Raw genomic sequence first — 25,300 nt, 5'->3', positions numbered from 1 at the left:
GATCAATCTCACAATTTAGAATGCGTTTGTTGTGGATACAGGTGAAGACTAACCTCAAATCAGGAAAGTCTTTTACAAGAGTGACAATCTCAAGTTGTAGACTCCCAGGGTCCTGAAGTCTCAGAATCTCAGATAACTTTGGCACTATTTCATGAAGCCATTCCTCTTTTGACCCCTTGTGAAAAGAATAGAGATTTTAGAGGCACATAAAAAACATACTGTCCTTATGCAGTTCTATGGTCTTTACAGAAACTTTGAATAGTAGCTGTTTTGCCACAATTCATTTTGTTCCTGCAAACAAAGAAATCTACATTTTACATTGAGTATAGCTCAATATTTTGTCTTTGAATAACTCTTTGTCATATTGTGTCTAAACAATAGTACCAGACTACTGTATGTTACTAGCAGCTACTAGCAGCAAGTCAAGCAGAAAACATACAATAGTTTCTAAATTTCAAATCACACAAATACCATACTAAAATTTACTATTTTTTAAGCATTGAGAGGTGGTTTCCCGGACAGGAATTATTTTGAATCAGTTCTAGGCCTTAGTTAAATTAGGATATTTATGTTGTTTTTAAATATATACTTTACAAAGGAACATTATTGGTGTGCATCTTAAGACAAAACAATGGCACTGATGTATTAAGATATTCCAGTGCAAGTTTTTTTGATCAAGACACTGCTTACATTTAAATTAGTCTGAGACTAGGCTTAAACACTGTTCAGGAAACCGCCCCATAGAGTTTACAGGTTTTTAATAAAAAAATAAACCATCTCTTTTGGTGTCAAAGTGGATTTATACAGAACATCCCCATTAACACACAGAGACTTTTGAAACCTTCGAAAGCACTAATTGAGAGGGAAGCTAGACAGAGATTTGAAGGAAAAAAGAGTGTGTGTATTTTATATGACGCTGAAAGTATTTATACAGTAATGACATCCACATGTGTTCTACTTTCTCATCCAAAATTCCAGATGTTCCAGAAGGAACAGAGATTTTGGAAATGTGTGTTGGAATGCAAAAAAAAGTATTATTTGCTTCACTTTTGGAATACTATACAGTAAAATCACATGATTGGACATGGGGTGTTCATCTACACATGTGGTTGTGCTCTTACCACTTTGGCAAACACAGAGCAGATTATTTGGCTGTTTTTGCACATTAAATCTGCAGTTTGATCCTGCGTTGATTTCCCTTTTAGCTTCAGTTTTCTCTTCATCATTCGCCGCACATACTCGACCATTACTTCAACATGCAGCTCGCCCACAAGTTCCTATACACAGACAAACACAGGATCTTAAGATATATAGACACTTGAACCACTCAAAAATTCTTTGCATGACATAATAAAATATAAAATAGACATTTGCAGATATCATTACCAGTTTTTATAATTTACTTCACCTTCACCTTCCATTGCACTTACTTTTAACCATCTACTCTCAAAGTAATTTTATCATTGAGCAATAAACCAAATATTGATCATGTTACAAAACTTTAAAATAGCATAACTGTACAACAATCTATCTATGTTTATAAAAATATTGTTTATGATAACCCTTCTGACCTCCCGGCAGACAGGCTTCAGCTGTTTCAGATTATCTATCTGATTTTCAAGCTCATTCACCAGCCCCTGTATTACTTCATGGTGCTCTGCTAACCAGGCTTGAGTCCAAAGCTTACGGTACAGTGGCTGTGGGGAAATAACACAGAGAAAAATGTGGTTAATTCCTAATAAAAAAATGTACATTTCAAAACTATTCAACTGATTTAAGTTTAGTAAATACTAAAATGTATTACTTAATGTAATGCTTACTTACATTTTTATCTTTAGATAAACTAAGTTGGACACTGATCACATAAGGGATATTCCACAGCTAGCTGTGCATTAATGCTGTGCATTAATCCGAATAACTAGCTGGCAAATAACTAGATGACGTGAAGCAGAGGGTAGTTGTCTCAGTACAGTTTGCCGTGGATTATACCGTTTATACCATGGTAATTTGAGAAGTTAAAAACAAGGTAAAGCTGTTATTGATGTTTGAAGTGAAATTTTTGATCGGACGGGTGACAACGGTTATTTTCGTCATGCAGTTACTGCAATGAACACCAATCTGTGCATGCGCGGTATGCCAATCGGAATCAAGTATTTATCAGGGCTAGGCAAAATATTGATTCCAACCTCAACCTATTCTTTTAAAGGAGCAATGTGAGGTTTTTAGGAGGATGTATTGACAGAAATGCAATATGATATACAAAACTATTTCTTCAAAGGTGTATAAAGACCTTACGTAATGAACCGTTGTGTTTGTATTATCTCAGAATAATCTATTTCTATCTACAGTATCTCACAGAAGTGAGTACACCCCTCACATCTTTCTAAAATGTAAGGGATGTACTTATTGTGAGATACTGTACATACAGAGCGGGCCTACAAACATTGAATTAGCCTCCATGTGTTGTACAGTAGCCCAAAAAGAACACATAACTCTACAAAGCATGTTTCCTCTCCCTCTACCCTGCAGTACGTAGTCCGGTTCTCCCAGACTTTAACAAGGGTTAAAATCCCCAGACCCAAATAAGACAAGACTTTCAACAATCTTTCTAATGCCCATATTATCTCTTCCCAGCATCAACATGAGAGGACACGCTGTCTATTTTTGTAATGTTGGGGCCACCGTCGTGTTTGGACTGAGAGATTGGTTGCATTTCTTTAACTCACCGCTAGTGGCCACTATAAATCCCACTCTAGGCCTTTAAACATCATATTTCTATTGTCTCAAAAAGAAGAGCGAGCATGGTGGAAAGTAAAAGAGTGCCTTCAGCTTTTAAAGCCGTTGTGTGATTTAAAAAAAGTGTAGCAATATTTTGGAATTTGTACATCCATGACCTATCTATTACAATTTGTATCATATTGTGAGTCCGTGCCAATAAACTATTCAGACAGACCATGGTTTAAATTTGTAAAAAGTAAATATTGAAAGTAGCTTGAGGTACATCAGTAACTTTCTTTACTTACCTTCAGATCTGTGTGAATTTGACTGAGAAAATATCTGTGACAAATTGTTTTGATGTCTGCTATTGTGGATAAACATGCTGTTTTGGTCTCCTCAGGGAACAGATTTTCTGCCTTTTGTACATAATCCCTGAGAATATAGAAGCATAATGGCTTTTACAGTATGATTATATTTGTTTGTTATGACAAGATTGCTTATTAACACATATCAACTAGTTTATATGAGCAACACACAATAATGCAAATGTTACGCATGTCACAACTGTTTTGCATAATTGTTTCTTACAGGTCAAGTAACTGTAAAGAGTTACATATATATTTATAGACCTTTCATCGGACGCATGCACATGACCTGAAGTTATCTTTAGGTCTGTGATTGATTATAACAATTAATACTATATTTTATTAAAATAATTTATATTAATGTTTTATTGTTTTTAATTAAATAAAATATTTTCAGTAGTAATTGATTTTATCTGAATGGTCTAGCTTGAGTTAAATTTGGGCCACTGTTTATACATACATTAATATAAGTATGTTAAATAAAAAAAATATGAAATACTACTGTACAATTGAGCTAAATAAAACTTACCCAAACAGGTGCATGTTCACCAGACTAGCACTGAGAGTTTTGGGAATATTTTCTTGTTTTGTTTTAGTATGCTCCTCAAGGCATTTCATATATCTGGCATTGAAAAACAAGGAAAACATTTTAAGTCTAATTTCAATCCAATGAGAATAGGACAAAGAAAATGTGTTCCTGTAGCTTTACTGGTAGTGCAATGCGCTTACAAAAGGTTGTGGGTTCACTAACCAGGCATTACAGAAAATAAAACTTGTACCTAGTCACTTAAAACAGGCATACATGTGAAAGTAATGTAAATGTATTTACCTTTTTAGAAAACTGTCCAAGTGGCAAATAATATATCCAGATTTACTTTCAGAGCCCATAATTGTTTTGATGTCTGTCACAGCTGGATCAATAAGCTATAAAACAAGTGACACTGGATTTGAGCCAGTAAAGCAATATACTCATAATCTACAAGAAATCACTATTATTCAGTTTGAACTTGTGACCTCAACGTGCATAAATTAGAGGGTTAGAATGACTCTTAAACCCACAACCTACAGATATAAGGTTGACAGCAAGGTCACTGAAGTAGTATCCATCCATGAGTTCAGGTTCCATGCCATCAGCCCATCTCTTCATTTCATTCTCAAAAGCGTTTGACAACCACATTTTAACTTCAGTCTAATGACAGAAAACATAAGGAAATATGAGTTAAAATATGCAGCAGTCTCTGCTAGTGAGGGAATATCATTGTGACATTAGTTTGATGATCTAAAACCTCTGGCCAGATTCAAAAATGTTATTTAATAAATGTTTTGTTATATTGTAATAGAAAGCACCAATTTTTAGGATCATTCCTTGACAAAACATAGTAAAAATTCAAATGTGCAATTAATCTCTTTCTCACTGCTGTCTTATATCTCAAAGGCGAAATGTTTTATGTATGTATTTGATTGTTTTAGGTAAGACGCATATCATATCATTTCGTATCATATCACAATTTTTTGTTTGTTTGAGCCAATCAGGCTAAAGACTTAAAGTCTAGTTTTGAAAAAAACATACTAATTTCCCCTATTACTATGATTTCTGTCTTTGACATAGTCTTACTCAATGTTAAAGATATCAAGGTTATATTTTCACAGAAAGTTCTTCACATTTTGTAGAATGATTTTATGTAGAAAACAGTAAATCACAAAAAAATTACTTTTGCTGGGTTTTTGCAAACTACAAAATTGTATGCGTTAAAATGCCAGGTGGACCCCTCAACCATAGGCGGAAACATCTTACTTAAGGTTAGCTTATTAATTGCACTTAGGAAAATTCTTATTTTTTTGTCATGTGAATCTTGCCTTGTTTTATTTTACATTTGTATTTTTTTTTAATGCTATTAATAACAGTCATGTACTACTACATTACCTCTTTGTATGAAAAGTACTGTTCCTGTAATTTCTCAAGATCTTCTTTAGGCAACAGAGGTCCAAGAGATGAATGGTTGATGTGCTCCTCCAGATCTTTGTGCTGCAACACATCACTGAAACAAATTTGAAAACATTTGCACCATTTCATTGAACGCACACGCACCTGACCCCCATTTAACTTCCGGTTTGTGTTTGGCTAGTGTCTATTAATTTAACTATTTATATTTTATTTTATTTAGGTTAATATTCATTCATATTTTCATTTTATTGTATAATAGTTATATAAATAAACGATTTGTTGAATATTCATATTATTACATAAACAATGTGTTGAATGGGTCCTATAGTTTGCATTTAAACAAACCGTACATTGGAATCTCGTAGTCTAAATTCAAAATATTGGAGGGACTAGTTTAGCCAAGTAACGGTTCTTCTCTGTTACTTTTTATTTTTTTCAGAAACAATCTACAGGTTCTCTATTGTTGGTGAATGTGTACCGGATGTTCAGTCGGGGTCACAAAAGTGCACATGCACAGTAACTATGGGTGTAACGGTTCCCGGTAAAAAAAATTGACCGTACGGTTCTCCACAAACGGTTCGGGCGGCTTATCTTAAATCTGACGACGCATTTATAATATGGTTCGTTTATCATGATTCCGCTATCATGTCATGTTTATTCTTGTTCTTGGAGCGGAGTCATGGCATAGCCTTACGGTTTTGTGTGAGAAAGTCATGGATTGGTTTATATAGTAACGTGTCATCCTCTTTCTCGTGTCTCGTCAGTGTTTCCCGCCATCTCGTTTCCTTGTTACCTTCCCATTAGTGTTTATTCCCCAGCACCTGTTCCTGGTTAATTATCCTTTGTCTGTCTCCCCTTTAAAACACCCTCGTGTTCATTGTCCTGTGCTCGTTCATTGTGCTTGTAGCTGTATCTTGTCTCTTGTTGCCTCAAACCAATGTTAAGTAGTTCCTGTTGACCTTGTTCCTGTTACCCTTGTTCCTGTTACCCTTGTTCCTGTTACCCTTGATCCTGTTACCCTTGTTCCTGTTACCATTGTTCCTGTTACCCTTGTTCCTGTTACCCTTGTTTCCTGTTACCCTTGTTCCTGTTACCCTTATCCTGTTCTTCGTTGTGTCTGTGTAGTCTTTGTAAGTGTACTCTAGTGTTGTTCAAGTGTTTTATTTTTCTATTTTTTTTTTAGAAAAAATAGAAAATAAAAAATAGACAGCAGTTTTATTTGGCCTACTGTCAGGGAGAGAGCTCTGAGCTTGTTCATTCTTCCGAGCTTTGAGCACTCCCGCCTGTCCGGGGTGAGGGCTCCGTATTAGCCTGAAACCAGAAAACTCCCCTCCCCCTTTTGTGTCCTGCTGAAGACAAGGGGCTACAAGTGAGGAGCCGGGGTGGTGGTGGGATGCTTGAAACTGAAGAGAGACTGAAGGTAAGATGTCTTCTCTATTTATAGAGGCTCTCTCTCTCTTGAACTGATAGGTCCGGTGCTGTGATTGCTAAGAGCGGACCAGCCGAGTTAATGATCTGATCCTTCTCCTCCCGAACTTAGTTAATAAAACATCATTTGGTGCTGTTACTTTCAGCTAGATTATTTGTTCTTATTTTTATTTGTCAGTAGTCCCTTTTCCATGAACATAGCACAAACCGACCCGAAATCATCACCCTAAAACCGCGACACAAATTGAACCGTGAGTAGGTTGAACCGTTACACCCCTAGCAGTAATGTTTGTTTACATTTGGATTTATTCAATTGGCAGATGCTTTTATCCAAAGTTATTTACAAGTAGGATAGCATATAAATATTTTGTCAACATGCTAAACAGTACCATTAGTTTATAAGGGGGACTAGGGGGATTAAAGCTGGAGAAATCAAAGAAGGGAATGAACAACAAGTTTTTTTTATAGACAAACAGAAAGAGTTATTGGTTAGTAAAATAAATGCGGAAGAGGTATGTTTTGAGTTCTTTTTTGAGTTTGTGAAGGATTCTCTAGTTTGGGCAGAGGCAGATAGTTCATTCCACCACAGGGGAACCTTTTGGTTACGTATGTAACCTCAGTTCACTGATGGAGGGAACAAGACGTTGTGTCGAACAGACAGAGGGGTTTGAATTTGAGAAGCTTTAATCTCTGATTGTACTTTTAAAAGGCCTATGAACTTGGCGGATGGCATGGCTTGCCAGTCTCTGCCCCATACATATGGGTATAAAAGGAAGATGGCATGCCCATTCATTCACCTTTTGGGCTGAGGAACCTGAGATTCATTCTTTGTTGCTTCAGTGGCAGGCGAAGCGTTGTGGCATGAAGGACATAACGTCTTGTTCACTCCATCAGGGAACTGAGGTAGCATACGTAACCAAGACATTACCTTTCTTTTGGTCTCTCGACGTTGTGTCAAACCGAAAGAATGGGATCGACACTGACTGGCCTGTGCGAGTCACAAGTGAGTGTAACCGCAAATTGTAACCTTTCAGTGGTGGCTTCATCAGTTGCGTTAGTCATGGCGAGAGTCTCTTACTAACGGCCGCACAGGCGGTGGCCTTTGCAACTCTAGAGGCGAGATAGCCTCCCGGCACCGTAAGGAACACTGGGAAGCGCTTCCCCCTTGCCGGAGGGGGAATGCTACGGAGACCACTTCTGCCATAGGGAGATAATACATGGAAGACCTACACAAACTCAACAGTGGGAAGATCACATGGGAGTAGTAGTACGGGGCCCCAACCAGGGGTGCACCGAAGTGGTGGAGTCTGGCGAGGGGAGGTCACAGGTTCACCAACAGGGGAAATTAGGGATGAACGGCGGGGCAGCGCACTCCCGTTTTCCCACACCTTCCTCTTCTCGCCAATACCTTGGCCTGCTTCCGGCCACCGGGGCGTCGGGTAGGCCTGGGCCGGTCTGTTGGCGGTGCCCCACGGACACCCAGAGGACCAGAATATTATATAATATATAAACCAATCCATATAAAAGGGGCGCCAGATTACGTAAATTTACAATTTACACAGAAAGTCCTCGTATTGCTCCCAACATCCAGCTCAAAATTACTCGCCAAGTGGCAAGGACCCTTTGTCAGGGCGAGTGGGGGATCTCAATTAAGAGGTGGTACGACCAGACAGAAACGCAGCACATCAATTATACCACCTCTACCCCCTTAAAAAATGGAGTTAGGCGGACGCAGTGATGCTGGCGACGGTGGCGGGAAGAGAGGAGGATCTCGGGCCAGAAGTGAAAGGAAAACCTCGACCTAGCGCTCTTGTCCCTGGTGGGGATCACCTCTCACCGACGCAGATCACTGACGTTGCCAGGTTGCAGGTTCGATTTGCCGAATATGTTCTCGCCTCTGCCTGGCCGAACTACACTCATTGAGCACCAAATTGAGACCACACCGGGAGTGGTTGTACGTGGCCGGCCGTATCGTTTACCTGAACGCAAGAAAATAGTGGTTCAGGAAGAATTAGGCACGATGCTGGATATGGGGGTAATAGTCCAACAGTGACTGGGCCAGCCCGATAGTTTTGGTTCCCAAAACCGGCGGCTCTGTTCGGTTCTGCGTGGACTATTGCAAGGGAATGCTGTGTCGAAGTTCATCAACATAGCCCTTAGCTGCTCTGGTGTTGAGGGAAGTGAGAGCGACCGAGCGGTTGTCACAATGCTCCAGTCGTGAGCGCTGCGGGGAAGGATGCACCGCCAAGCCGTCTAACATACATCATCTAAGATGGATAGTCATTACAGGATGGCAGTGCAATTAGAAATTTTAACTAAAGATTATAAGGGCACACGACTGATAGAAAATAAAATGAACTACATTGATAAACTATTTACAATAAACGCTGCAACATTTAATAAAAAAATAGGCAGTGTAATTTTTTATTTCACTGTGACTCGAATGTTTAGAAGCGTTCTCATCTACTGTTTGCTGCTAGACGTAAAGTCTGAAACAAATCAGATATGAAGACAGATAAAGTGGATCACTTGATCTTGAATTAAAAGTTACAATTAAAATTCTGTTGGGACAAGTGGAAGCCATTCAAAGGAATATTACTCGTAAGTCGCTACTTACCTTGGGTAGAAATTGGCAACCCAACTCAATATGTAGTGGCAATCCTCAATGACAATATCAGCTCTTGCCAACTCTCTGAGTCTGGTGGAGAACGCCTGATGGTAAAGCAGGGCATACGTTCTGCATATGTCAAAGTCTGGTGGATAACATTCTCTCAACCTTCTGACCACCCTGAGCAGATCTTTTTGCACTTGTTTGCCCATTCGGCACACCTCTCTCTTCAAGGAACTAGACAGGTCCGCTGTATTCTCATCTTCCTTCTTCATTCGTTCCTCCACAACAGTCTGGAGTAGTGAGTCATGGATCTCTCTGCACCTCGTTGGTCTCCAAGGTGGACGTTCATCGGCTGCTAGCATTTCCCAGCGTCTGTCTTGTGCCTCCTCCTGAAGTATGGAAGTCAACGCACTCTTGAGTTTTTCCTGGTTGTCCAAATTTAAGGACTCACGGATGATTATCCTCAGATGCAAAATGAATTGTTCATAATCTGTCTGCAACTTGTCTACGTCTTCCTCCGCTCTTTCCGTTTCATTTGAATTTCCAAAGAGACGTTCCTCTGCTGCCACCAATTGCTGCTGTGCTTCAGCCAGGTGGTTCTGGTTCAGGTTCTCACTGAAGTCAAGGTCTAGATCAGCGTGTGAGAGAACAATTAATTTAATTCACTTATATTTATTTAACTTATTTTGTTAAAGGGATAGTTTACCACCCAACAAAAATTCTGTCATCATTTATTTACCCTGGTGTCGATCAAAACTTGCATGACTGAATTCTTGTGTGGAGCAGAAAGGAAAAATGTCTCAGCTGTTTTGTGTCCAAACAATGGAAGTCAATGAGGGTCAATGTTGTTTGGTTTAAAATATCTTTGTCTGTTTTGCAGAAGAACGTCATGCAGGTTTAGAATGATATGAGGGTAAGTATTTCATTTTTGGGTGAACTATCACTGTCATTTTAATGTGTTCAGTATGGTAGGCTATACGTGATCACACACAAACAGTAGCTTAATAAACTTTAAAATAAATGTAACTCAAGTTGCAATTGTTAAAATGTCTTCATTTTCAGTACATGTGTAAGGAAGTCCAAAACGTGGCATAACTAAACTTTACTTGACCAAACGTGAACAAAAACATTGCCTAATATGTGGGCAAGAAAGTGTAATGATATACAATTGCTCTGCAGTTAAAATACTTCACTATTAACATCCTTTAACGGTTGGAAATTGTAAGGTGTGCATATCCTGTAGATACTGTGATATTTGGAGATGTTTTAATAAACCCAATTCAATGTATGTACAGTATTCGATATAAATATATAAATTTTTTAACTAGGAATTAAATCATTAAATGATTTGGCTCGCTCTTATTTATCAGACCTTTTAACTGAATATAGGACCACTGTTTCTCTTCGGTCATCAAACCAGAGATTACTTTGAATTTTCTGTTGCTGCCCCCAGTCTTTGGAATACAATGCCCCTTTCCATTAGAAAAGCCTCCTCCGCTTCTATTTTTAAGTCTCTGCTGAAAACATACTACTTTGAGCTGTCTTTTCTGTACTTGATCTTGTGTATGTCTTTTATGTATGCTGTCTTTTCTTTTTATATTTATTTTAACTCTGTTCAAATTGTGCAGCACATTGGTCAACTTCGGTTGAATTAAATAGTGCTATATAAATAAACGTGACATTGACAAAGTTTAACAATAACTGTATACATTATTTTATTTAAAGTTTATTTCATTTTAAAGATTAAATAATAAAATTAGTTTGCATTTGTAATATTAATGTAAAATTATCATATATTATACGTAATCTGTGCTTTCATGCCGCTCTTCAAAAGCGCACACATGGGCAGACAACGCCTGAAGTTGAGTAACTTTTCCTTATATTTTTTGGAACCGAAAGTTGAGGTCATCAGCAAACTAACCCTTAAATTTACCCAGGTATGCCACATAACCAACTTTCTGGAATAACCCCAGGACAGGGCAAAACAGGGGAACACATGACTATTCAACCAATGAGAACAAGATATACACTCATGGCAGGATAACATGAGGGGAATGCAAGCAAGACACAAACAGCATGAAAACAAACAAAACCCAAAACAGTATCACCAGCGGAATCTTCATGTGAGTGTGTTTTGAAATATAATCAATAAAAATGGAAATAGACAATATTAATGAACACTTAGCAGCTTAAGATTTTCTCTCTAACATTTTATAACTTTAAACTGGTTTTTATTTGGAGCGAGAGATACATAGGGAATGGCTTCACTGCGGCAGATATACATAATTTTTCTCAGAGCTGATTGGACCAGTTTTAATTTGCGATCTCTAACCCAGAATAAAAACTGCTCCGGAGCAGGGGCCTGTACCATGAAGCCAGTTTAGGTGGCTACTAGCCAGGTAAATTTAGGATTAGTTTGCCCCAATGATGGGTTTTAGGTACCATGAAAGTAACTCGCTTTAATCTGTGTTCATCGCCATGGTAATTTACGCTGCAAGGCTAACCGGAGCAGGTTATGATCTAGATTACAGATCTCACAACGAAGGTGAACCGATCAGCTGCAAGCAAATTTACATATAAGTGACAAAACTAACTCACATTGCGAGATACAATGGCTAGTCATTTTTAATGAGGTTTAGTAAAATAAAAATGAAGATAAAAAAATATATATATATTACAAATATAAAATCAAATAATGTTTACTATATGGGTAAAATCTGATTTTAGAGATAACATTTGCTGGCTTTCCCTTACACTCACATAAAATTAAAATTATATAGATTCCATTCTTATGTTGTACTGCATAGGCCTACAATATGTATTTCTTTGCATTGCATTTTTTACGTTCTTGTCTGCGGCGCAGAACATCTAGGAACACTTTTAATTTCACTGTGTTGGGACATTGATCTTCTTTGTCCACTAAAGATTAAACCTTCTATTAAACTACTACAGTAAGATACAGACACAACAATACAGACAGGTGACATCACATATCTTTTAACACTGCTATTTTAATATTTTTATTAGTGGTGGAACGCCGTTAACGCAGTGAGACTCTTATCGCGCGATAAAAAAAATGTCGCCGTTAATCTATTCTCAAAGTTGGGTTGGGAGCTGGGTCTATACTACGCAAGCTATGATGACTTTCACCTTGATATTTTAGCGCGGATGTATACCAGCTTAACTGCACTGTACGGGGCGAGAACGAGATTTTTCAACTCGTCTGATTCGCGTCATTCGCGGAAGCAGAAGCCGCCTCATCATCTCATAACCAGGGCTTCATTCGCGCGATTCGCGATTCGCGCAGCAAGTAGGTCTATTGGCTCTTTTCATTAACATATAAATCACTCGCGCTTGAGGCGCCATTCGCGTTTGGTCTGAACACAACATAACGTTACTGTGAAATTACCGCATCAAACGTGACGTGCTAACATGGATGCAGCTATGAAGCCGCCGGGTTTGCTTCAGGGAATATTCATTTTTAAGAAGCTTCCCAATAGAAACATCGACAAGACTAAGGTTGTTTGCACTTTGTGCAATCCGGAAAAGAAAACACTTTCTCTCAACAGGTAGTGGTCTAGCTTTAGTTGAAACCAGTAACTTTGTATTGAGATCTAATGTATTATGGCTCCTGTATGACATATCGCTTGTTGCTCCCTCAATCTTTGTAAGTCGCTTTGGATAAAAGCGTCTGCTAAATGACTAAATGTAAATGTATTGTAGGAGCTCTTCCAGTCTCAAGTACCACCTAAACGCAAATCATCCCTTAGCTAATGCGGAAGTAAACACAAGTACATCTTATTGAACATAATTTAATTTTCATCACCAATTATCATAGTAGAACAGCTTTCTCAAGCAGTTTGTGATGCATTTTGGAAACAGGAGATGAGCCCCTGGTCTAATGCGCCACCTGGCTTGAGAAACCCGTTCTCAAAGACTTACTTTTAGTCATTATTTGGGTAGCACACATATTCTGAATGCCTTCGGCAGAATTCAAATGAGCCATTTTAATCTAGATTAATCTAGATTAATCTTGGAATTAATCTAGATTAAAAAAAATTAATCTATGCCCACCACTAATTTTTATCAAGTTGCACTTAGAATTCACCTAAATAATGTATCATACAGTAGGACTACATTTAAAATGTATAAGAAGTTTTTAATACTTTAATGCCTACAACATTCCCTAATGCATCTGTGTTGTGTCAGTGCTTTAAGGAAGGTAAAGTAAATGCGGAACAGTACAAAACCCTTTAAATTAAATAAATATGTGACTAAAACTCAATTTCCATACAATCTTCTCTTCTTTGTTCTATAACAGATAGCCTGTTGGTGTGAGACAGGGGTTCTTATGTCTGCCAGAGGTTTTTGTTATCCTGACCACAGAACCACTTCAACGTGGCCCTCAGTCAAACCAGATTAAGGATTGAGATGACCATCAGATTTTTAAATGAACACTTCAACTGACTACTAGGTTCAAATACTGGAATTTTTTTATTTAGTCTTTTTATTACGAATCAGCTTCTCTAGTGTATTTTATTGACATTTCTTCTGTAACCTGTTGAGGTATACACTTCAGTGTCTGGGGAAGGTTGTGAAATAACGTAACGTGAAATATAATCCTCACATTCACACATGTGTCATATTGAATAGAAGCCTACAGTACATTGCCCTCTATAACTCTGTCAGAGCGCACAGATAGTGTTTCTTCATCATGCTCTTCATCCTCATTAATAAAGTTAAACTAAATGATCACTGATATAAGGCAGGATATTTTCATACACTGTGTGGACACACGTTATACACATACATCATATTACATTACTGTAATATTTACCTTACTATAGTATACTACAGTTAATATGTGTACTATATAGCATTAACAAAATCAGCAGGTATGGAGCCAAAATAGGGTCATATATATTTGCAACAGAAAAAAAATATTTGCAAACAAAACATAAGTTTTGCAAATAAAAATAGGCTATTAAGCAAAAAATGGCATCTTAAAGGGAAAACTTTGAAAAAGTAAAAAAAGAAAAAGTAAAGCACAGAGACAAAAAAGCAAGTTTAGCAAAGTAAAAATTCAGCAGCAGTAATTTTGCAACACATCTTTTCCTTTGCAACGCTCCTTTAAATCCGGGTTTCAGCCAATCGCTCCCTTGCGACACCGTATTCTCTTTGCTCTTTATCGAAAGCCAACAGTATCACAATTTGCGTGCTTTGGATCGCCGTATTAATATTAAAACGCTGATTTCTTAACTTAAAATAAGCGCCGTTTGGTGCTAAATTAACGTCATACACCGCCAAGCGTTTAAGTTACGCCGGGCGCCGATCGCCGTTAAGTTAACGTCACACGTCACTCAAAATGCAAACGTATTAGTTCATATACATAGCCCCTCCTCTTCTAAGTTTGCGCGTTCTACGGCAAGATGGATGCCCGTGTCATCTCAAATCCATATCCAGTTTAACCTTGTGAAAAAACAAAAAATGGAAAGAAATTAAAGAAAATCCTGCTGAAAGGAAAACCTTACTAATGCAGTATGTTCCAGTAAGCTATGTGTAAAATGTCAAATTAAGTCAAGTCAGGATTAAAGGTACCGTAGTTCTCCCCCCAAAACGAAACTTCTGTCATAATTTACCAATGGTTCCGATTGACTTCCATTGTAAGAAGAAAAGTCAATGTGGACGAACGGTTTTCTGTTACTAACTTTATTTCAAATATCTTCTTTGTGTTTATATGGTTTACACATTATACAGTCATACAGGTTGGAAAAGTAAAGAGGGTGATTACAGAATTCTCACTATGCTTATGCGACTAACAACATAAGTCATTGCTAGTCTAGACGTCAGCTCGATTGGCTTCCAATAATCACCTTCAATAATATTGTTTCATATGCTTTGTCGAGTAAAATTAATTATATCTTAAAACTCGGCTGAAAGTCAGCTCCACATACAGTATAGCGTCAATCTCTTCGCGGAGGTAAAGGGAAATATGTAGATAATGTGAGTGCACCATGGTCGGGTGCTAATGAAATTTAAGTGGGCAGGTGATGTGCGCTAAGGGGATTATTGAAAGGCTGTTGGCAAGGCTGTCTGGACGGTGTCGGGAGCGATTGAGAAATTTAGAATATACTGTAAGTTTGTTGTGGAAAAAGAGCTCTTATTCCTGACTTTCTTTATATATTTACCACGAAATAAATGCTAAAATATCAATAAAAAAATCACTGTGACACAGATAAACGTAACAAGACAAACAATGTAAAATCCGAATATGGATCCAAGCGAATATCGAACCAGTCAAATACACGACATGCGGTTTCAAGCCAACCTTGCTGAACTCTAGACTAGCAATGATGTATTAAGGAAGTCACATAAGTATTCTTATAATTCTGTAATCACCCTCTTTACTTTTCAAACTTGTATGACTGTATACTGTGTAAACCGTATAAACACAAAAGATATTTGAGAGAAAGTTAGTAACAGAAAACCGTTCGTCCACATTGACTTTTCTTCATACAATAGAAGTCAATCGGAACCATTGGTAAATGATGACAGAAATTTCGTTTTGGGGGGGAACTACGGTACCTTTAATCATTAATCACGCTTTTTGTTTTTCCATAAGGTTAAGCTGGATATGGATTTGAGATGACACGGGCATCCGACTTGCCGTCAAGCGCGCAAACCCAGAAGAGGTGGGGCTATGTATATTAGCTAATACGTTTGCATTGTGAGTGACGTGTGATGTTAACTTAACGTCAATCGGCGCCCGGCATAACTTAAACGCATGGCGGCGTATGACGTTAATTTAGCACCAGACGGCGCTAGGTGTCATAGGAGGTGTCATAGAAAATCACCAGACTTTCTGTTTAGTCTTAAATTATAAACGTATGTATTAATGGATAGGGCTTAAAACTGTGGCTAGAGGTTTTCTAAAAAAAAAAATGTCACAGGAGAATTAAGTCAACGAGGGAAGCGAGCTTCGATCCTACGTTGACCCAGACACCATAATACAATGTATACTGACAGCGTCGATTACCCCTACATCACTGGAACTGATTTATAAATGGTTTCTTTTATCAATCAATTTTCTCTGCTAAAACAGCTACTAACATGACCCGGCAATAGACGTTAAAAAGGATGATACAACATCTATATCTAATAGCTTATTAGATAAATGGACAAGTAAATAGATAAGTGGATCTTTCGCATGTTACATGCATTGTGATGGCAGAGAGTCAGAAATGTGAGGCAACCCCCTAGGCCTACAGTAATGGTTTAACCCTTCCGCTCGTCAGCCAATGGGAACTCATCACGCTTACACGTCCAAACTGGGCAAGTGGCCGAATGGGCCAAAAACACGCGAAACTGATGTCTGACGTCACGCGTAGAGTACGCGTTGTTTGCGCGTAGAGTACGCGTTGTTTGCGCGTAGAGTACGCGTTGTTTGCGCGTAGAGTACGCGTTGTTTGCGCGTAGAGTACGCGTCGATTTTTCACGCGTAGACTACGCGTACTCTACGCGCAAACAACGCGTACTCTACGCGCAAACAACGCGTACTCTACGCGCAAACAACGCGTTAAAATACGCACGTTTTTGGCCCTCCTGGCGTTCCATATGTGCTGCAAAGTCATGAATTTGGACCCTTTGGAACGCCATAAGGGGAGGCAGGTTCAGGTCGCTTGTACACGCCCCAATCTCTTGTCTCCTCCCCCACGTCAAATCAGGGACACAAAGCGAGGCGCAAAGAAAAGTGAAGAGCAAAAAGAAAACAGTGTCGCAAGGGAGTGATTGGCTGAAACGCGGATTTAAAGGAAAAGATGTGTTGCAAAATTATTGCTGCTGAATTTTTACTTTGCTAAACTTGATTTTTTCTCTCTGTGCTTTACTTTTTCTTTTACAGATTCTTAAGTTTTACTTGCGAAGATGCAATTTTTTGCTTAATAGCCTACTTTTATTTGCAAAACATATGTTTTGTTTGCAAATATTTTTTTTCTGTTGCAAATATATATGACCCTATTTTGGCTCCATACTATGAGAGTCGATTGAGTCAAATGGGATTGAATGAACTGGAACATGTCATTCATGGTCTGATGTTCTGTGATCCAACAATTCATATCTATTTAATGTTTTTTTCCTGAAAAATAAAAGGTAATGACCTGGTTTAATTTCGTTCTAAGGTGAGGTAAATTAGCCTATATCAAAACAAGTTGAATCTCTGTATGGAACATTTAACTACACCAAGTAAATGATTTACATTTAAGCATTTGGCAGATCCAAAGTAACTTACTTTGCAACTTACAACCTATACATTTGTTTCCAAGTAGGTGCAATCCCTTGGGATCAAACCCATTACCTTAGCGTGCCATCTCTTACAACTGAGCTACAGGAAAGGTAAACCATTTAATGTATATATCAATGTATATTTTTTCGACTGAAATGTTTTTCAATATTTCATCGACTAAAACTAGACTAAAACTAAAATGATGGGGTTGACTAAAATGTGGCTAAAACTAAATTGCAAATTGCAGAAATTAGCTCATCATGTAATCGGTAATATTTCGTTATGTCACAATGCCATGCATATACAGGTTGGTTTTTTAATTATGGCATTGTTTTATACAGTTTATGTAATGCACAGTGGTTTGTGTCTCAGCTAAGTTATTACCATTGATTTGCCGCTCTGAATCCAATCGCAACGCGCAAAACAATGCAGGCTCACTCTTGCTCAAATCCAAGGTAAATTACCGACGCTATCATTTTTCTATGCGTGTTTAATGAATACATTGTAATCGGCTAAGGCGCATGCGCAGGGTTCGGTACCCTGGTGCACATGGAACCCGTGCTCCGTTCCGACATAAACTGCAAGCATGAAAGCCACCTGAAAGCCACCTAAGGGGGTCCTCACCCAAAGAGAAGCCTTGGGGCCACTGACCACCTTAATCCGCCCCCCATTATGCCGACGAAACCCGCTCAAAACCAATCCACCTTCTTGAGCCCGAAAATTCGAGTATGCTCAAACTAAACTCGAACTTATCTGGGTAAAAAACGAAACCGACTTCGTGATACAGGCCACGGACAGGTCAAAACAGGGGAACACATGACTAACCAACCAATGAGAACAAGATATACACACATGGCAGGATAATATGCGGGCAATGGAAGCAAGACAACAGACAACATGACAAAATAATCATATTTTACCTGATAGCATTTCTGGGGCGCATTTTGAACTCTTCTCCTGTTTCATGAAGTCCAGACCTTTTAATTTATCTTTCATTCCATGATTGTTTTTCACACGTCCCATCTCAGAATCAGCAGCGGAATCTTCAGTAGTGTCAAGGGCCACTTCTAAAAGAGAATTATAGAAAATATAGACAAGGATATAATACGTACTTTCTAAAAAACAACTTCTCAGCTTTTTCTTTTTAAACGGTCCTCATCTTGTCAAAGTGCCTCCACCTCCCCATACGTCATCACCCGCCCCTCCTGTTACCGTTAACATGACAACGCATCGAAATAGAGGAACACAGAACAGAGTTAGCTTTAACTCTTATGCCAAAGTAATCTAACTAGAGTTTTTGTCATTAATAGATCTCAATAGTCTCTAAAACGCAGTGATGGTTCGTCATTTTTTTATAAACACGTCGGCGTCGTCTTAAAAAACTTTAAAGAATCTACTTTAAAAGTAATTCCTAGGATCGATAGCATCATTACATCCGCGTTTCCATCGTTAGCTCAGCAGCTCTACGTATGCACTTAAATTGATAAATTGTATCAAAACTGCCGTGTCATTTGCCAGTGTGCTACACGCACACATACAGGCTATATGTCAATAAATGTGACACTAATAAACACAGACCGAGGTGCTGCTCCGACCGACCCACGGATCAGATGTCACTTGTCCTTTCAAAATAGAAACCAATTCAATTCTGAAAAACAAATCAGCAACTCAACGTTAAGATTGGTTGCAGTTTTGGGTTTTAAGCTGATGTGCACAACAGAAAAGAAGCAAACTGTACCCCGAAACGAATCATTCAATGGCTCAAATGCGGTGTAACCATTAGAATAAAGGTCACTATTATGAAACCTCACAAATCATGTACTGTAATATATATAATTCAGGACTAGGCTTTAGTTAAATTAGGACATTAAAGTAGTTTTTAGGAACATGCCTTTCAAACAAGCATTAATTGTGTGCATATGTATTTTGAGATGTCAGTGCAATTATTTTAAGTCTAGACACCTCTAGCATTTATTTTAGTCTAGGACTGGTATTAATCCCTGTCTGGGAAACCGCCTCAGAATAATATAATAGTATACTTATATTAAATCAGCATACAGTGATAGACAACAAAGGTTGAATTAAATGTGAAAATCCTTTTATAGTAAATATAGAGTGGATGCATGCTGAAAACATGTTGCAATGAAAAATGAAACAGTCACTGAATAAAAAACAATACGCATATCTGACAAAAACATAATAAATATCTGCTGCACAGTATTATCACCACTGTCAGTAGCCTATACATTTAGATTTTCTTACTTTTTCTCGGTATCCTAAATGCCATTATCCAAAACAAAAAGAGCCGGTCCGAATCCTCTTTCAGCTGTGTGAGAATGTAGGTCTGCAGCCGCCTGCTTTATATTGGTGACTGCACCCACGCGAGCACCACGTGACCATGAGGCTTAAACAGACCGCACATTTGATTCTTTGATTGCCAGTTTCCTGGGCAGTTATAATATCCTAAAATGTAAAGAAAGGTTTTGTCTGGTGTGATTTTGCTCTAATACGATGTCATCTTTGAAATAGCTTTTTTATGGTCTATGTATTTTCTCACTGACTAAAATGCTGCCCCCCCCCAAAAGTGAAACGTTGTGTATAGGGCTGAAATGGAGTGGAAAGCAGGGGGACGGAGTCTAGGAGTGAATTTAAATTGGGGCACGAAGTCCGACCTGAAAATATAGTGTCAAGGGCCACTTCTAAAGGAGAATTATAGAAAGTATAGACAATGATATAATGCGTACTTTCTAAAAAACAACTTTAACAGACCTCATCTTGTGACAGTGCCTCCACCTCCCCATACGTCATCACCCCGCCCCTCATGTTACCGTTACACGCACATGACACGTTTACATGACAACGCGTGGAAATAGATGAACATTTTAGAACAGAGTTAGCTTTAACTCTTATGCCAAAGTAATCTAACTAGAGTTTTTGTTATGAATAGATCTCAACAGTCTCTCAAATGACAACGCTAAATCGTCATTTTTTATAAAAAAAATATAATGAATCTACGTTAACGGCATAAATCCAAGGATCGATAGCATCATTATGTCCGCGTTTCCACGGTTAGCTCAGCTAATAAACACAGACCGAGGTGCTGCTCCGACCGACCCACGGATCAGATGTCACATGTCCTTTCAAAATAGAAACCAACTCAATTCTGAAAAACAAATCAGCAACTCAACGTTAAGATTGGTTGCAGTTTTGGGTTTTAAGCTGATGTGCACAACAGAAAAGAAGCAAACTGTACCCCGAAATGAATCTTCAATGGCTAAAATGAGGCGTGACTACAGGCTACAATAGAATAAAGGTCACTCTTATTAAAACCTCACAAATCATGTGCTGTAATATATTTAATCCAGGACTAGGGTTTAGTTATTTTTACGATCATGCCTTTCAAACAAGCATTAATTGTGTGCATATGTATTTTGAGATGTCAGTGCAATTATTTTCAGTTTAGACACCTCTAGCATTTATTTTAGTCTTGGACTACCGCCCGGGAAACCGCCTCAGAATAATATAATAGTATACTTATATTAAATCAGCATACAGTTATAATAAAAAACAAAGGTTGAATTAATTGTGAAAAGCCTTTTATAGTAAATATAGAGTGGATGCATGCTGAAAACATGTTGCAATGAAAAATGAAACAGTCACTGAATAAAAAACAATACGCATATCTGACAAAAACATAATAAATATCTGCTGCACAGCATTATCACCACTGTCAGTAGCCCATACATTTAGATTTTCTTACTTTTTCTCGGTTTCCTAAATGCCATTTTAGCCAATCCTCTTTCAGCTGTGTGTGAATGTAGGTCTGCAGCAGCCTGTTTTATATTGGTGACTGCACCCACACAAATACCATGAGGGCTTAAACAGGCAGCACATTTGATTCTTGGATTGCCAGTTTCCTGGCCAGTTATAATATCCTAAAATGCAAAGAAAGGTTTTGTCTGGTGTGATTTTGCTCTAATACGATGTCATCTTTGAAATAGCTTGTTTTATGGACTATGTATTTTCTCACTGCCTGAGACTGCTGCCCCCCATAAAAAGTGAAACGTTGTGTATAGGGCTGAAATGGAGTGGAAAGCAGGGAGACGGAATCTAGGAGTGAATTTAAATTGGGGGACAGAGTCCGACCTGAAAATATTGAAAATGTTTATCTTTTGGCCATGAAATTGCATCTAAACAATAAGCAAATTTTGTACATGCATAAGGTGGCATCTTCTTCATATAAGTTCTTAAAATATAAAATATGTGCCCAACTGGAGTCTCTCTTGCAGTGTTGGGTAAATTACTCTGAAAAAGTAATTAATTTCTAGTTACTCATTACATATTCAATAGTGTAATTAGATTACTGTCCAAATTACTCTGTCCAAAAAGTATTTAGTTACTCATTACTAATTACTTTCTATATCCTACATCAACCTTGATTAGTTAAGTGATTCAAGGATAGACATGAAACGCTTTCATTCAAATAAATAATATTATTAACTGACCAAAGTATTACAAATGTGAGAATTATACATTAAAGCACAGATTTTAAAGTAAGACTTTGAATTTTTATGTCAATTACGCTATTACACACGCATATATTTCACAAAGTATTTAGTTTAATTACATCAAAAGTAACTGTAATTATATTACAGAAAACATACGAGTAATCCCTTACTTTACTTTTTCAAGCGAAAAGTAATTAAATTACAGTAACTAATTACTTAGTAACTAGTTACACCCAACACTGCTCTCTAGTAAACCTCCACCACTGGGTGTAACTATTTTATGGATGGTTGTACATCATACATAAAGCTACGAGATCTAGATCACACACAGGAAAAGACGTATGAGTTGTACAATACTCTATTGTAAGTGTGTGGTGCTATCTAAAGTAGATGTCATTATGTCGGTACCATTTCGATAAAAACACAATAGAAAAACACAATGTTAAATAGCCAGAAGAGCAGAATGATTTAGAAAGGGAATTGGATTACTGCATATATTTGTTTGAATAAATCTATAAAGTTTCTTTACATTTCGTTTTAGTTTTGCATAAAGATTTAACACGATCTTAAAATATAATGTATTATCTTTAAAAATCTTCAACCCATTTTATTTAAGAGAAAGGCATTAGCCTAGTTGGCAAAGAGGGAATGCAGTGCAATATGACCTGAGCACACACTTTTGGGCATTATGACATTTACTAAGAATGTATCTCTAAATTGTTTATAAATATTTATACATTTGATGTCTTACATCAATTGAAAGACAGTTTATACTGTAAAGCAAATTCCTTGGCAGGGCACGACTAAGAACTTAAGACCAATATACCTCCCCATTACATTGTACACCGACTTTTTACATGTATCAGGTTAGGTGTTAACAGTAGGAAAGAACACAGCTTTTAACAATAGTGAAAATAGTGGGGAAAAAACAACACATCCTGAAAGCAGCACTTATGTGTCTGAGTATCAACTCTTTCCGGCATTTAAAGGAAGAAAAGGAATGCCATGGCTAGATAAGCCTATGTGTACCTTCCAGTATAATGTAAGGCATAAACTAAGCAAAACACACCTCTCCTCATACGCTCACCTTAAATCATTTTCGAATTATGGAGATTGGTTTTCGGACATAATACAGCAGTCACGCAAATAAGATAAGTTTTGAACATGATCAGTGTCAATTGTAATATTTTTTTTGCATGTCTTATCTATTCATCTAATTTCCTACAAATCCATTTACATTTCCCAAAGGACAATATAATACCATTTACACTGATCGTCCGGTTTACTTCCACAAATCAGCGAATGTTTGTATCTTTTGTAATTGTTGGATCTTTAGTGTTAGAAGATGGATCTCAACATCATAAAAATGCTGGGTTACATTCAAACCAGCGATGAGTCAAAAAGGGACAAACCCAACAGTTGAGTTGTAAATTATATGTTAACAGCTGGGTTTTTTCTTTCATGCCCAAACACAGGGTTGAATTATACAGTCACTGTTGGAAAGTGGCCAAATGTGCAGAGGAGGCTGGAAAATAATGTTCAGGCCCTGAAAACAATTGTGTCTCAGCAAAAACAAGTAGCTAAAACAAACTGCAATTTTTATAATTCCTCTTAAACATAGGCTAAAGGCTAGTCCAAGATTAAAATGAATGTTTGAGCCATCTTAACCGTAAATAACTTACCCATATCTTAAAATATGTTTTGTTTCAAGATGCACATCTGTTATGTATTTTATAAGGCATTAAAAAATGCCAGACATAAATATATCCTAGTTTAATAGCTTTGAATTCTCTTTAAGTTTTCTATTCTCTATTTATAGTATCTCACCAGTGTCATCACCGTTTCCTGGAAACCTCGTGGTTTCTCCATGGCTTCAGAAATAAGCTTTCTCTCACGGTAGCCTCCAAGTGTTCACCATGGAGTTCAAAAGTGGAAAATGCTGTAAAATCCAAAACCACCTGAAAACTGAAAACAATTGTTTAGCTGATGCTATGTTTATCATTTAAATAACCCAAACAAAAGGGTCTGCCGAAAATACACATGAAAATATGTTATGCATAGGCTACACAAAATAACAGGACAATTTCCTTATTTTAATTTTATAATAAGATTTACATTCAGAACATTAGAATGTTAAATGCAGTTATATTTGGCAATTAGACTTTATTTCGAAATATAAGTGCGATGAGGAAATAATGGCTTGAATCATTGCAACAGTCAAACAGTGACATCTAGTGGATATTTCTTTAAATAAATGACATTCATAGGTTCTGTCATTCAGAAAAACGGGGTTTCCTACCAAACGGATCTCACACCCATTGACTACCATAGTAGGAACAAAACAATAGTAGTCAAAATTGCCCAAGAACTGTTTGCTGTCCTATATTCTTCAAAATGTCTTATTTTGTGTTCAACAGAACAGAGTAATTTTTCCTACTATGGGAGTCAATTGGTGTTGAGATCTGTTTGGTCATAAGCATTCTTCCAAATATATTTCTCTGTGTTCATCAGAACAAAGAAATGTATACACATTTAGGATAACTAGAAGAAGGTGAGTAAATAATGACATTTTTGGGTGAACTATCACTTTAAAACTCTTATTATGAAAATGGCAGGCGGCACAGAGTGGAGTGAAGGTCACAAGCAGCAGATGATAACAATGTGTGCATTAACATGACAAATACATCATTGCTATTCTTACCTTTTCCTGCGTTAACCCCTCGTCACTGATGTCCTTGTTGCATCAAAGTTGTGAACTCTGCTATACTCTCAGCCAGTCTTGTCTCATTGTTCCAAGGTTACAACAGCGAGCACTATGCAGTTCATGCCCAGAACTGATGGTAGAGCGGAGAATGGGAAGCTGAGATGAGCTGAGAGGAGATGATAGAGCTGGATAAGAAAGGACGCGGCGACTTGACACATATTCAATACAAAATGCTATTAGATTATTAATGATCATTTTAAATCTATAATTTACCTTATTAGTAATTTTATTTATTTTTATTTAGCCTCGTTGTGCAAGCACTATCCAGCTTGTGCAGAAGCAACAGCTTTTGCCAGAGGGGAACTGGAATCCCCTGGGTGGGCCTGGGTTCTCCTGAGGTATTTTTTCTCCAGTGGAGTTTTGGGTTCATTGTTTCCATACTGTCTTGCACTGGCCGGGGGGGCTGCTTTAGGATTTTAAAGTTTTACTTTATTATTATTGCATATAGGAATTTATAGTCTGTATAGATCTATAGTTTATACATTTCTAGTAATATTTGACCTGTGTTTCTCTCTCATTTATCTTAAATGTGTACTTTCACAATGCGTGCGTGCGAGCCTGTGTGTGTGCTTGTCTGTGTATGTTGCATGTCTGTGTGTGTGCATGTCTGTGTGTTTGTGTGTGTTACTACTTGTGCATACTGTGTGTGTGAAGGGTTTTGTATGTGGGTGTGTCTGTCT

At 37.7% G+C, this 25,300-nt stretch overlaps 1 protein-coding gene across 2 annotated transcripts in view; it reads right to left on the bottom strand.

The window, feature by feature from the left end:
* LOC130434458 (tumor necrosis factor alpha-induced protein 2-like) overlaps nucleotides 1–24,691 on the bottom strand; it is a 30,545-nt gene extending 5,854 nt beyond the window's left edge. The window contains exons 1-12 of one of the 2 annotated variants that reach the window (XM_056764640.1): nucleotides 24,558–24,691; nucleotides 23,684–23,821; nucleotides 18,269–18,415; nucleotides 9,074–9,695; nucleotides 5,008–5,122; nucleotides 4,150–4,272; nucleotides 3,913–4,007; nucleotides 3,613–3,705; nucleotides 3,024–3,150; nucleotides 1,572–1,697; nucleotides 1,122–1,277; nucleotides 54–175 (exon numbers count right to left, since the gene is read on the bottom strand). In XM_056764640.1, coding sequence (XP_056620618.1) covers nucleotides 54–175; nucleotides 1,122–1,277; nucleotides 1,572–1,697; nucleotides 3,024–3,150; nucleotides 3,613–3,705; nucleotides 3,913–4,007; nucleotides 4,150–4,272; nucleotides 5,008–5,122; nucleotides 9,074–9,695; nucleotides 18,269–18,371 — 1,682 coding nt within the window. In that variant the 5' untranslated portion in view covers nucleotides 18,372–18,415; nucleotides 23,684–23,821; nucleotides 24,558–24,691. Of the gene's footprint in view, nucleotides 1–53; nucleotides 176–1,121; nucleotides 1,278–1,571; nucleotides 1,698–3,023; nucleotides 3,151–3,612; nucleotides 3,706–3,912; nucleotides 4,008–4,149; nucleotides 4,273–5,007; nucleotides 5,123–9,073; nucleotides 9,696–18,268; nucleotides 18,416–19,610; nucleotides 19,664–23,683; nucleotides 23,822–24,557 lie in introns of those variants that run through there. The other variant, XM_056764639.1, reaches the window with a different exon arrangement.
* Between the last annotated feature and the right edge of the window lie 609 nt (nucleotides 24,692–25,300).

This window comes from Triplophysa dalaica, chromosome 13 (genome assembly GCF_015846415.1).
Source record: "Triplophysa dalaica isolate WHDGS20190420 chromosome 13, ASM1584641v1, whole genome shotgun sequence".
In the NCBI taxonomy this organism is placed as follows: Eukaryota; Metazoa; Chordata; class Actinopteri; order Cypriniformes; family Nemacheilidae; genus Triplophysa; species Triplophysa dalaica.
This window is presented reverse-complemented; position numbering and strand designations above follow the sequence as displayed.